This window comes from Natator depressus, chromosome 1 (genome assembly GCF_965152275.1).
Source record: "Natator depressus isolate rNatDep1 chromosome 1, rNatDep2.hap1, whole genome shotgun sequence".
Lineage (NCBI taxonomy): Eukaryota > Metazoa > Chordata > Testudines > Cheloniidae > Natator > Natator depressus.
Genome location: NC_134234.1, coordinates 304,548,887 through 304,563,398, shown reverse-complemented (window position 1 = coordinate 304,563,398; position 14,512 = coordinate 304,548,887). Strand labels below are relative to the sequence as shown.

Sequence of the window (14,512 nt, the reverse complement as noted above, 5' to 3'; positions counted from 1 at the left end):
ATGTTTTTTCTCAAATCACATTGAGCTTTCATTATAATGAAGTGGAGCAAACCTAACAAACACCTTAAATATGGTAGTAATTTGGTAAGCTCTGATGGATGTTATTACAGCTCTATGAGCCTTTTCTGTGCATTGAGTCTACAAAGTTCTGCTGAAAGATAGGAGAACAGTATACATTTGAAATGTACATTTTTACTTGACAAAGCTTTGCCAGGAACACACATGACATAAATTTTGCCTCAAGAAACTAATATATTTTGTACAGTGTCTGATGTGCTTTTAAGCCATTAGTTAATCGAACCTACGATGCTTTTGAGGAAATGTTCTTTATCTGGCAACCTTAGAAGACATTTTTTATTAGACTGTGACACGCAAACAGTCACTTTGTGGCCAACTTCATTGTAATTATTTTGCACAATATTAAAATCACTCATTTATTTATGACAGGAGACAGTTTGTGCTTTTATTGGCATGCTTGGGTCTTTAGTCATGTTTATCTAACCTTAACTCAACAGGGTTGTTTACACTGCTAGAACTTGGGTTCAATTTACTTTCATTTTCTCAGAGACTTTCTTATTTATAAACGCTGAGCTTCTAGTGACTCTTTAGTCCTGACATTTCCTTTACTCTCCACTATGTGCAAAGAACAAAAACCCCAGTGTCTTATTCCTGTTCCAAAAAAACTAAACTGCTTCCTTAAGTGGGTTGGTCCTTGTAATTGAAAATGGCAACCAGATGTTTACAGAACAGAACAGCACAGCAGTTTTCCTCTGGACTTTTTGTGTCTTTACAATTGTTTGCCAGAGTTAATCTGATTTCACAGAAACTGGCTGGCGACTGGAATGTCCAGAAGTAAGATATTGTTCCGAACAATACTATGGTCAATTAAAAATAAAGACTGAAGATTTCAGTTAATCCTGCCTACAGTCCTTGATGGAGTCTGAGCTCACAAGGTAGCTCTAATCCTTTTAATCTGACTAGTTTATGCCCATGTTTCTTGTACTCTTGGTACTACTTTAGGCATGTTTTCATGCTGAACTTGTCCCTGTCTCTGGAAAGCATGTTGCATAGAGCATTTGCTTTCTGGCTTCTCCCATTCTGGCCAGCTCTACCCAATTTGTAGCTGCACTACCAACATACATTTTTCATGTGCGGAAACTGCCACCAACATGGGAAAAGGATGGGAGCATCCAGAGGAACTTTCCATGTGGCCCCCAGGACTACGTTCATTCGAATTTCTTCCCTTAATGTATTTTGCATTAGAAGAAAGATGTATCTTGATCCTTCTTTGTCTAGGCGCCCAAGTACTGGGCCACAGCCAGTTTATTCATCATCCTGGGAACCAGCTACATCTTTAGAAACCACTATGTTTTCCCTATTCAGTCCTTTACCCTCCTCATTTCTAATGTCAGTTTTCATTTAAGAAATTAAATTCCTAGCCTTCTTGCTGTTGACATAGCCTTGAAACCGTAAACTGAGTGCTATGGTGAGGAATTGGCCGTGGGTTTTTCATGGTACCACTGATAGCCGCCATGGAATAGTCTGGGGGCTTATTAAACTCCCGAAAGCATTGCTCTGGCTGTGCTAATGAAACTAGTGGTTTTGCAAGCTTTCTCCCTGCCGCTGGCCAGATGCTTGCAACTCAGCCGGATCCTCTGCTGTGTAGCCCATGTGGCCCCAGGTCCTGGGTAAGAGAAGCTCAGTAGCACGAGAGGCAATCTAGAGGACTAAGATACAGGTTTAAAGCAAGATGTGTTTTCAACATGTTTTCATCCCAGCTCTGACAGTGACTCCTGTGGCATTAGTCAAGCCTTAGCTTTTGTCCTAATGTCTCCATCTGTAAAATGGAAATAATAACATTTGCCTACCACACGGGGGTAATAATGTTGATAAAGGGCTAAATAATACCCAGAGAGAGATGGGGAATTACTGCTACCTCATAGCCACGATGACTCCATGGCCTCAGCCAGAAATGGAGACGACCAAAATTCATTCAGGTTTGCTCAGTGCAAGCGCCACAATTTCACCCCTCCCACCATCTGCACCAGACCTGATCTTCCCCAGAGCTGGTTGCTAGAAACAGAGGTTGTGTACAAAGCTGCTGTACCCAGTCATACAGGGTTTCTTATGAAAATATGAGGGAGAACAACAAAATCATTGGAAGGACAAAGTCAGAAAAGAAGAAACACTGTAGATCAAACACAGTTTGCAACACATGTAAATTTTAAAGATGTATGTGGTGCAGAATCTCCATTGAACTACCCCAAATAAATTAATAAAATATGAAGCAGATATTGATTTTGTTTGCAATGAACATCAAGATTCATTGACCCGAGAGGTAAATATCGATCAAAGCAAAGCTCAAGTCAATATCTGCCCTACAGGACAATAAATAACCCAAAAAGAAGTCAATATATGAATTGCAAAAATCATTCCAAAAGCTGGGCCAGAATTTTATCAGCTATGGAGGGGCTCATAAAGTAAACCTAACTTAGGTTTACTTTTTGAGGGGCATTCATAGTCAATTGTCATGGTATTGTAAAGTCAGTACCATGGAATGGTATTTGATTGTTTTTTAAAGGTACCCACTGTAACTGCATACACTTCCTGCAGGTTAGTGAAACTAACAAACATTCAAATGAGGTGGGGAGGTGATGAAGTTAGAATTACACTGAACTCAGCTGCAGTCAGTTGAGATGCATTTTTTTGCATGGGCAAACTGACTGGTTGACATGAGGGACACGCAACATCTCAACCAATCCAAAGGCTAGACATAATGTGGGAATTTTGCAGTTTATTACAGAAGGTACATTAAAAATGATGAGCCAGGCAACTTAAATCCAGTCTCCCTTTCTGAGCCTAAAATGACCTGAGACATGTGGACTCACAGATCTCTGATTTGTGGGTGCAAAATTGATAAAGAAAGGGAGTGGACTAAAAAGGGGTCTGCAAAAGTACTGATCAAAGCACGGAAAAACTGATGGATTTGGGAGGAGGGACTCATGCAATATATTAATTTTAGGAGGGAAGAGTGTGGAATTGATTTTTTTTTCAGGTAGCATGAGGAAAATAGGGAACAAACGAATTTATGGAGGCTGGAAATGCATTTTAGTCACATGAATTGCTGAGTGAGGCAGAGCATTTTTGAAGGAGGTCCTGATTAAAATTTTGGCAGCACATCACTAAGCACTGAGGCCACATAGACCTTGTTAATTCTCATTATAGCTCCAAGGACAAGAGATTTCCCCACAAGGAAGGGAGGGAAGGAACAGCAGAGAATGCTGGAAGAATCTAACTCCATAGGTTCTTCTTCAGAGTCTGAGACTCTGCCAGGGCCCTGAAGTGCAGTTCAGTCCACTGTTCACCCCAGTGACTATTAGCTGCAGTTGAGCAGCTCTGCACTTGTGAGAAGAAGGCCTCTGACACGCAGTGCAGAAAGGGCTGAATGTGGAAAGCTGGAGAGGAGAGGCATGGGTGGAGCACTCTCTCCTGCTTATTCTAATCCTTTTAGTCTTTTCCTTGCAGCTCCAAGATGCTGGGTCCAAACACAGGTTTAGGCTGTGGCAAAAATGGCACTTCATCCAGAGGCTGCTCCTTCAGAGTGAGGCAAGAAGTAACTGAAGTAACTTGCCTGAAGGAGGAGGTCTGGTTGCAATGAAAAGTTCTATCCAAAGAGACTACCATGTGCCTGATTGACAGGCAAGGGAGGCGAGCCCACTGTGGCAGACATATTGAACAAAACTCGAACATCCCACTGGAAATAAGACAGCAAATTCTGTCCTTCCTCAGCAGCCACAGAGGACCCTGCTATATGGGATGAGAGCAGCAGCAAGGCAAGGCAGGAGTTCACTCCGGAAGTGTGTATCCTTTACGTGTGTAGGGGCTCATGCTGGGCTGGTGCAGAGAGAAGACTTAAGGTAGTTCATGGGCAGGAGCAGAATGGTGGATCCCTGACTTCATGGATCCACTGGCCATTCCCTTCATGTGGGGTTAGAGGCAAAAGAAGAGTGAAGCTAGAGCAGCACGGCTAGTTGAAAATTTCTGACAAACTTTTTTTCCAATGGAAAATTGGGTTTTTGACTAAATAAACATTTTTTACAGAAAGCACTATCTGATGGATTTTTCATCAGAAACTCTAATTCCCCCCCCCATTGTCCAAAACTCAGATATTTTACAGTTGCCAAAGACATTTTGGTTTTTTAACAAAAAGCCAGACTTTTCCACAAAAAGAAACCATTTTTTCTACCTTCTCTACGATTCAGTCAGGAAGCTGGAATAGTGACTGCCACCCAGGTGTTGAAAAGGACTCTGACACTTATGGAGTTCCAGTTTATCAGCTGTACTTGGACTTTACATCGGAGTATAATTGGCCCCAAAATTAATGATTAATCAGCACAAAAAAGTTAGAATGTTTTGTAGTGAATTTTTTTCCATATATGACTTCAGCTAGGCCCTTTGGCTCACATCCAGCATAAACAGAAATCCTAAAGAAATCAGTCTGAACTATGAAAAATACATGAACACCACAGACTTTCAAAACCTGAAACTGCGCAAAAATAAAAGCACCAGGCCAAGGCACTAAATTAAAACTGCAAGGAGGAGTGATTCTTTTTATAGATTTTTCCACAATATTTGTGATCTATATTTCTCAGTCTATTATCTGTATCTTTTTAATAGTGCCTCCAAGGAACACATTTTTATAAATTATAGCAGTCTCGTTAGGAAAATGTTATGACATAACATAATTCAAAATAGCCTTCTCCAGAATACAGTGTACAGTACTACACCATACAGAACACTAGAAAACATAATTTAGCACCAAGAGGAAAATAATTCCAGTTATAACTTCTTCAGCTCTAGGCTAAGATCATCAGTTTGAAATGCAGGCATGTTCTTTTACTTTTTACTTTAAAAACAAAACAAAACTTAACCTTAAAGCTAGGAATATATACAACCCTGGAAGCAGTTAAAATAGTCTATGCTGCTATATAATGGAATGAGAAGGCTCTTACTCTTTACATTAAACTGCTGTTTGTTCCATTTATTCTATACAGCTACCATATGTTGAAAGTTGCAGGTACATCTGGACAGTGATGGAAAGTGTATAAAGCACGTTTGCTATTTTTGTTCCCATTACTGGAAAAAAATAGTGCAGGGTTTATTGGCACAGGATGTAAAAATATAAATATCTACAGAAAATCTGAAATCTGCAGACAGTTTGTTTACTGGTTACAAACCTCTACAGCAGTTTTAAGTGAACCCTGCGCCATCAGCCAGTTAAGCCAAAAAAAAAGTATGCCGCAGATGTGCCGTACATAATCCCCAGAGAATGGGATGTTGGCTGCACTGGACACCACACTGTAGCTAAATCCATCTGGCATCAGCATGGGCTGCAGAAGTGCTGTGTCTTGTCACTGGAGTGATATATATTGATGGCAGGTAGTGAGTGGGAGACGACAGAGCTGAGAAACCAGATTTTATTTTATTTTTTAAGAGGGGAATGGGTAACGCTCCATATTCTAATACAGGAGGCAGCTCATCAGGGAAAATGTACACACCTTACCTTAAAAAAAAAAATCTTTAAAACTTACCTATAAAACTTAACTTAAAATAATAGTGGAAATTTGCTGTGTTCAATACAGTGTGTTCTAATCAGCCCCACAGAATAATTTTCACGTTATCCAAGTTTAAATAAACACAATTGAGATTAGTTAAATAATAAAGCAACAGTGAGGTATCTGATAACTGCAGGGAGGTTCTGCAGGTATGAATGACAATATAATTATTCTTTACTATAAGGCACAAACAACCACATAATAAAAATACCAGAACTGTCATTTTCTTCCATTGACAGAGTGCTGGGTGGTCTCTTTCTACCAATTTTCTCCAGTTTCTACACTGGCTTCCTATAGAATAGAGATTCGAGATCAAAATCTTGATCCTTATCTTCAAGGCCCTCAATGGCCTGGGCCCCACACACCTAAAAGACCATCCCAAGGTCCAGGCTGACGACTGTGGCTGTCCACCCCTCAGGCACAATGGAACTTTCTACCATAAGGGTACAGCTTATCTGTGCAGGGACTAGTCTCAAATTGTGGAACAAATTCCCACAGGAACTAAGGACCATTACAAAACCCACCACCATCCACTCCATATGCAAGGCATATTTCTTTGACCTTGCGAGCGGCACTCTGGGTCTTCGGCGGCACCTCGGCAGCGGGACCTTCACTCGTTCCGGGTCTTCGGCGGCACCTCGGCGGCGGGACCTTCAGTACCGCCAAAGACACCCGGAGCGAGTGAGGGCGTGCTGCCGGAGCGCCACTGGGTGAGTAAAAGTGTCGCAGTGGGTGGTGCCTTTTTTTGGATTGCTCCCCCTGTTCCCTCCATCTGGCTGATGTTAGTCTTGACACTTAATGCTGTAACTGAAGGCACTCAGATACTACAGCGACGAGGGCGGTATAAGAACCTATCAAGAACAGAGCAGAACTGACTTCCTGGGCTAGGATGAATAACAGAGCTGGGGTGGAGTTAAACAGCAGGCAGTTGATAGAAGAATAGAAGGAGTGTCCCTATGTGGAAAAGTAAGCATCTGTGTGACTGGACAAGGCCAGATTGTGACTATAAGCCCCTAGTCAAATTGGTTTATAAAGTTTATAAATTAGATTCAGTGATGGATATTCTGAATGAATATTGGACTACTGACAAAACTTTTTTTATTAATTTGTATTAATTTGTTTCTCATCATTCTTACCTTGGTAGTGGTGCTCATGTCCACGTCCTACATTCAGTTTCCTGTCTTCAAGGACTGTCACTGTATATTCATATTGTGCTAGGATGCGCTGATATAGCTGAAGTTCTTTTTTACCACAGGAAGGAGGAACGTACAAAATTGCTTTTCTTGTATGACTCCCAAAGTACTTAAGAATGGAGTCTTCGATCTAACAGAAAACAGAATGCAAAAACAACACCCATAAGACAAGGTAGGATCATGAGACACTGTTGTTATTTTTCACAAAACCATGCTATCATCTTAGATACCAAACCAAATGGAGATTTTCAAGAATATAAAAGTGCGGATTGAGGTACTTAATTGTCTAGTTCTCAAACGCTGGATCTTTAGGGTTAAATGCTCCTAAGGCCCAGGACCTTCACTCAGAACCAGGCCAAAGGAGTAGAACCAAATGCATGAGACACAATGCAAAGTTTTCTACAACTGTTCCCCTCTTCACTATCAAAAACTGAAGATGTACAAACAGCCTGAGAGCCCAGTAAAAGTGATTCACTTCTCACCTGCTGGTGTGGAGATAAGAGGAGGGAGGACAATGGGAGGTGTCTATGGGTGCTGGTCCACTAAGATTCAGTCACACAATCTGTCAGAATTCAAGCAGCTCTCAAAAGCCCCATACCTTGTCTTCACAGACTGAGCTTCGCAAGGCAAGGTCAATGTCCTTGTTCGTGTTTTGTACAAGCATATGGCCAGCGCTTAATAAACAATAACATGCTATGTAAACTTTTATGGGGTGGGGAAGTGAAGTCAAGAGAACAGAAGGGAGGAGCCAGGAAAGGCTCCTCTACCCACTACCACTGATGTCAAGTCTGTCAGGCAGCATGGAAGAGGAGAGAGAGCAGCCGGGGGGAGGGAGCGCTGAGAATTAGCATTGGAGATGTGGTTGCTCAGATGAAAGGAGAGGTTGGACTGAAGTCTTCCCAGGTGGTGCAGTGGGAGAGTGAAGTCAGACTAGTATTCAAGATGGTTGTGGGGAGGAGGATGCTGAATTGGGAGGGGATGCAAGTGGACACTAGGCAGGAGCGCTACTCTGCAAGCAGCCAGACATGCCAGAGTGTGACAGTGTCTCTATGCCAGCTGTGCTGGGCCAGGAAAGTAACTTACTTTAAGGGAGAAGAGAAGCTCAGAAACCATGCTAAAATGGCCTGAGTAAAGCATGACTAAAGCCATTTTACTGGGGATTCATCACAGGGTGATGAGCAACATAACCTGAGGCAGGTATCACCAGACTCATCCCCGTTCCGCATAGGTTAGCCATGCTTCCTATATGCTCCGCAGACTAAGACTTATGTTGTGAGTTTGGCATTTCATTTTGGAAGCAGTTCCCTCTATGGTCACTCTTACCCTTGCAAGAGTGAGTTTCATTAATCTAGAGCCAGCTCCTGTGAAAGTTCTGCGTTCCGCACTCATGAACCTCCGCTACTGACTGACAGTTTCATTGTTCGAACGGGACCCAGATGTGTCAGAATGTCACGATAGCAATCTGATTCTATTGGTATTTGAGTAACATGCTGTGTGTGCACAGCAATATGTGGGGGGGAGGGGAAGACTACAAATGCTAAGAGTCACACGGTACATAAAAATAGCATGTTCTGCATGGAAAAAAATGTGACTGTATTTGGAGTTTCCTAGATGCTGTTTTGCAGAAGGATAATAGCAAAGTTACTTTATTAAACTGGATTTTCTCCCTGAGAGAAGTATTTCTATTTAGAGGGCTTTAATGCAGGGTTATCAAGTTATCTACTGGCAAGTACATGAACTTTAAGTTGACATTAGAAAAAAAATCTATTTTAAAAACTAAAAGTTGTCTAGTTTTAGTAAGTTTACATTGGAATGCACACAGGAAGTGCTATACAATTGAAGAGTCATCAGTCTTTATTAAGAGGCTATGCAGAAAAAAAAGGACAGATTTTTGGTATAAACAAATGTCATTCGAGATGCTTCCAGTTGTTTATAGATCTGGTAAGTCACACTCACTGCCGTCTCTTCCCAAATCACAGGATGTAGCTTTATGTTACACTTGGCTCAAGTGTAAAATTCTTTGCCGCAGTATAAACTATTTTAGATCCCTGAATCACTAGTACTCTTCTGTTTTTATTATAGAACACACATCCCTATGAGTGGGATGAGCATAACTGATAACGAGACATGCTGAAATATGTCTATAATACTACGAGAGTCATCTAGATATATTTAATGAACCTGTAATCAAAGAACATTTTAGATGTTAGAATAGTCAGATAACAAATTCTGATCACATGCATAAAGGAACAAGAATACATAGGAAATGATCAGGTCAGAATTACGTTACATAAACTTGTAATAGATCCTCCTCCTGTCCTTGTAGTATTTTTATAACATATTAGTCTAGCAGTGAGACTGGCATGACCTGTGCTACATTGCCTTATAATACCCCTTCCACTCTCTCCTCTTCCTGTCCCCCATTCTGTTTTATTTTTTCTTCCATCTTTCCCTCTTGATCTTTTCTCTTCTGTACTTCCTATATAATTACAGAATCTACTAGAAGTCTTGCCTCCTCACATTCCTCCTTGTGGCTGCTCTACTCCTGACTCCCCATTCTCTCTTTCCCCTCCTTCCTCCCTTCCCCTCCCCCACCTACCGTATGGTTCTTGCTTTGTACACTGTGTCTCTCCCCTACTCCTGCCCAATATGTGGTAACATCAGAGGTAATTAAGCCAGTCATCCCTGACTCCTTCCATTTCATGTACATAATGCAAGGGAGCCACTCCTTGCTCCACTTTGCACAAGGAAACATGATTTTCTATGCCACTGTAAACCCAACAGGGTGAATTAAGGACAGACAGATAGAGAGCTTTGGGGCCAGATCCAGAGCCACGCTCAGGATCTGGCACTTAATTTGGAATCACTGTCTTCTCTTGGTTTGTGTCCATTCCTTTCTGATCTAGATTGCAGCTGTTTTGGGTAAGGCTTATGCTTTCCCCTGTCTGGCACCGCCACACACACTCCCAGTGCTCAAGAAATAACATTTATTTAATGCCCTTTTGTGTGCTTTCCATCAGAGGACATTCTGAACATGTCCCTACCATAAAATCTCTCCCTCTTTCATAATGGTAGGTAATTCGCCTGCAGCAACACTGGAAGATGCCTTTAGTATTTTGTTTAAAGCCGTTTTTAATTGTTTTCCCCACACACCCAAGTACAAATCTATTTTAACCTGAAACTGAGGGGTACTCCAGGTACATTGCATGGGATGTACCTCACCCTCACAGCCCACCCCCACCTCCACTAATATGCCAGGCAACCCTACACTTTGGGCAGCCTCTCTTGTCTTCAGGAGCACTACTGTTCCTTCCATTTCCACACATTCCGAACCTTCTCCTGCTCCCTATTAAAAAGCCTGTGTCCTTTCCCCAAGTCAGCACCTGCTCCTCCCAGTCAGTGCCTGACTCCACCGTCCCAGCGGCAAATCCTACCCTCTCCTTATCGCCCATTTATTCCCCTCACTCCCAGATCTAGCACTAGTCACTGTCCTCCCTCAACCACATCCACAGATGAGAGTAGACATGGAGCTTACATGGCATTTCCCTGCTGCGCCCTGCTTTCTGATGCCCCTGCTAATGATTGTTCAGGAGTTCCTTAGAGGAACTTTGAACCCTTACACTTCAGAAACTCTGCTTAAGGAGGACTTTTTAATATGATGGTGATAATATTTAGCTCCTTATATTGCTCTCCTCCAGAGATCTCAAAGAATTTGACAAAGAAGACTATATATCATTATCCCCATTTTACAGATTTGAAGACTGCACCACACCGAGGTGAATGACTTGCCCCAGGTCATCCATCAGCTTGGTGGTAGAGACTGGAACATAACTCAGGTTTTCAGAGTCTAGCATCCTATCCACTTGACTAAGATGTTTTGGTGTAACCTATTATTAAATCATTGACGCCCTCTGAAGAGGAAGGTGGTCATATAGGAGTCTGAACCACTCTAGATACTAAACCAGAAAGGGAACTGTTACTAGCTGGTGGTTTTGAGAACTGTTTTCTCTTTTAATGTTATTTAATGCTGTTTAATTTAAGCCCTACTGACCAACATTAGTGAGCATAGAGCTGTTACTTTCTTTCTGCTACACCAATGCTTCCTTATTTTATCCCCCCGCTGGATAAGTGTTATGTTGGATGATGCCACCTCATGTTAGATACCTGTGGAGGTCTATGAATAATAGAATCATAGAATATCAGGGTTGGAAGGGACCTCAGGAGGTCATCTAGTCCAACCCCCTGCTCAAAGCAGGACCAATCCCCAACTAAATCATCCCAGCCAGGGCTTTGTCAAGCCTGACCTTAAAAACTTTTAAGGAAGGAGATTCCACCACCTCCCCAGATAACACACTCCAGTGTTTCACCACCCTCCTAGTGAAAAAGTTTTCCTAATATCCAACCTAAAGCTCCCCCACTGCAACTTGAGACCATTACTCCTCATTCTGTCATCTGCTACCACTGAGAACAGTCTAGATCCATCCTCTTTGGAACCCCCTTTCAGGTAGTTGAAAGCAGCTATCAAATCCCCCCTCATTCTTCTCTTCCGCAGACTAAACAATCCCAGTTCCCTCAGCCTCTCCTCATAAGTCATGTGTTCCTGTCCCCTAATCATTTTTGTTGCTCTCCGCTAGATGTTTTCCAATTTTTTCCACATCCTTCTTGTAGTGTGGGGCCCAAAACTGGACACAGTACTGCAGATGAGGCCTCACCAATGTTGAATAGAGGGGAATGATCACGTACCTCGATCTGCTGGCAATGCCCCTATACATCCCAAAATGCCATTGGCCTTCTTGGCAACAAGGGCACACTGTTGACTCATATCCAGCTTCTTATCCACTGTAACCCCTAGGTCCTTTTCTGCAGAACTGCTGCCTAGCCATTCGGTCCCTAGTCTGTAGCGGTGCATGGGATTCTTCCGTGCAGGACTCTGCACTTGTCCTTGTTGAACCTCATCAGATTTCTTTTGGCCCAATCCTCTAATTTGTCTAGGTCCCTCTGTATCCTGTCCCTGCCCCTCCAGCTTATCTACCTCTCCTCCCAGTTTAGTGTCATCTGGAAACTAGCTGAGGGTGCAATCCACACTATCCTCCAGATCATTAATGAAGATATTGAACAAAACCGGCCCGAGGACCGACCCTTGGGGCACTCCACTTGATACCGGCTGCCAACAAGACCTGGAACCATTGATCACTACTCGTTGAGCCCGACAATCTAGCCAGCTTTCTATCCACCTTATAGTCTATTCATTCAGCCCATACTTCTTTAACTTGCTGGCAAGAATACTGTGGGAGACTGTATCAAAAGCTTTGCTAAAGTCAAGGAACAACACGTCCACTGCTTTCCCCTCATCCACAGAGCCAGTTATCTTGTCATAGAAGGCATGACTTGCCCTTGGTGAATCCATGCTGACTGTTCCTGATCACTTTCCTCTTCTCTAGGTGCTTCAGAATTGATTCCTTGAGGACCTGCTCCATGACTTTTCCAGGGACTGAGGTGAGGCTGACTGACCTGTAGTTTCCAGGATCCTCCTCCTTCCCTGTTTTAAAGATGGGCACTACATTAGCCTTTTTCCAGTCGTCCGGGACCTCCCCCTATCGCCATGAGTTTTCAAAGATAATGGCCAATGGCTCTGCAATCACATCCGCCAACTCCTTTAGCACTCTCGGATGCAGCGCATCCGGCTCCATGGACTTGTGCTCATCCAGCTTTTCTAAATAGTCCCAAACCACTTCTTTCTTCACAGAGGGCTGGTCACCTCCTCCCCATGCTGTGCTGCCCAGTGCAGCAGTCTGGGAGCTGACCTTGTTCATGAAGACAGAGGCAAAAAAAGCATTGAGTACATTAGCTTTTTCCACATCCTCTGTCACTAGGTTGCCTCCCTCATTCAGTAAGGGGCCCAAACTTTCCTTGACTTTCTTCTTGTTGCTAACATACCTGAAGAAACCCTTCTTGTTACTCTTAACATCTCTTGCCAGCTGCAACTCCAGGTGTGATTTGGCCTTCCTGATTTCACTCCTGCATGCCCGAGCAATATTTTTATACTCTTCCCTGGTCATTTGTCCAATCTTCCACTTCTTGTAAGCTTCTTTTTTGTGGTTAAGATCAGCAAGGATTTCACTGTTAAGCCAAGCTGGTCGCCTGCCATATTTACTATTCTTTCTACACATCAGGATGGTTTGTCCCTGTAACCTCAAAAAGGATTCTTTAAAATACAGCCAGCTGTCCTGGACTCCTTTCCCCCTCATGTTATTCTCCCAAGAGATCCTGCCCATCAGTTCCCTGAAGCTGTCAAAGTCTGCTTTTCTGAATCATCTGTAGATGTGGTTGAGGGAGGACAGTGGCTAGTGCTAGATCTGGGAGTGAGTATTCTTGCCAGCAAGTTAAAAAAGTATGGATTGGATGAATGGACTATAAGGTGGATAAAAGCTGGCTTGATTGTCGGGCTCAACGGGTAGTAATCAACAGCTTGATGTCTAGTTGGCAGCCAGTATCAAGCAGAGTACCCCAGGGGTCGGTCCTGGGGCCGGTTTTGTTCAACATCTTTATCAATGATCTGGATGATGGGATTAATTGCCATTAATTAACCCTCAGCAAGTTCGCAGATGACACTAAACTGTGGTAGAGGAGGGGAGAGGTAGATAAGCTGGAGGGTAGGGATAGGGTCCAGAGTGACCTAGACAAATTGGAGGATTGGGCCAAAAGAAACCTGATGAGGTTCAACAAGGACAAGTGCAGAGTCCTGCACTTAGGAAGGAAGAATCCCATGCACCACTACAGGCTGGGGACCAACTGGCTAAGCAGCAGTTCTGCAGAAAAGGACCTTGGGATTACAGTGGACGAGAAGCTATGAGTCAGCAGTGTGCCCTCGTTGCCAAGAAGGCCAACGGCATATTGGGCTGTATTAGTAGGAGCGTTGCCAGCAAATCAAGGGAAGTGATTATTCCCCTCTATTCAGCATTGGTGAGGCCACACCTGGAGTACTGCCTCCAGTTTTGGTCCCCCCACTAGAGAAGGGATGTGGACAAATTGGAGAGAGTTCAGCAGAGGGCAACAAAAATGAACAGGCCTGTATCAAACACTGCTCAGTCAGAATGGGGCAGAGGCCTAGAATCTGTGTGGCACCATTCCCTGCTCAGCCAGGAGAGCTCTGTTTGAAAATCCCACTGAAGGATTATACTTCTGCAGAGTCTGCTCTATGTCTCCTATGAAGCAGATACATGGGAAGTCTGCCACATGGCTCCTGAAGGAGCAGTGCTTCCAGGGGCAGAGGGCCCCACTGTGGTAGACACAGACAGGCTATCTTCTGCCTCTATAGATCTAGGAGTGCCTTTCCAGTGAATTCTCTGGTCCCTGGGCTTGGAGGCCTCAGCCCATGCCAACTCTGATGCCATCCTAAACTGTCCTTATGATGATATGCTCCCATCGGAAGGGGCAAGATGGCTCCTGGTATTGCCAAACTTCTCCTCCCTCCCTCTTGAACTTCAGTTGTAATGCACACGGAATCTTCCCTAGACTATGGATTAGCTGGAATATTTATAACACACTAACCTTACAAATATGCCAATACACCAGTTAAACACAATGCAGTCAGAGAGAGAGAGAGAGAGAGAGAAGAAAGACCGCAGTTACAACGGAGCAATGAAGCAGGCTTCAGTTCTTAGGCAAATGTTTTTAAAAGTGCTGTAACTGGAAGATGGCCAG

The 14,512-nt window shown here is 43.3% G+C and overlaps 1 protein-coding gene across 1 annotated transcript in view; it reads right to left on the bottom strand.

Annotated features, from left to right (window-relative positions):
- The window catches only part of CPED1 (cadherin like and PC-esterase domain containing 1), a 217,806-nt gene that overhangs the window by 191,071 nt on the left and 12,223 nt on the right, over positions 1-14,512 (bottom strand). The window contains exon 3 of the mRNA XM_074942311.1: positions 6,752-6,938. Within this exon, the coding sequence (XP_074798412.1) occupies positions 6,752-6,938 (187 nt within the window). The remainder of the gene's footprint in view (positions 1-6,751; positions 6,939-14,512) is intronic.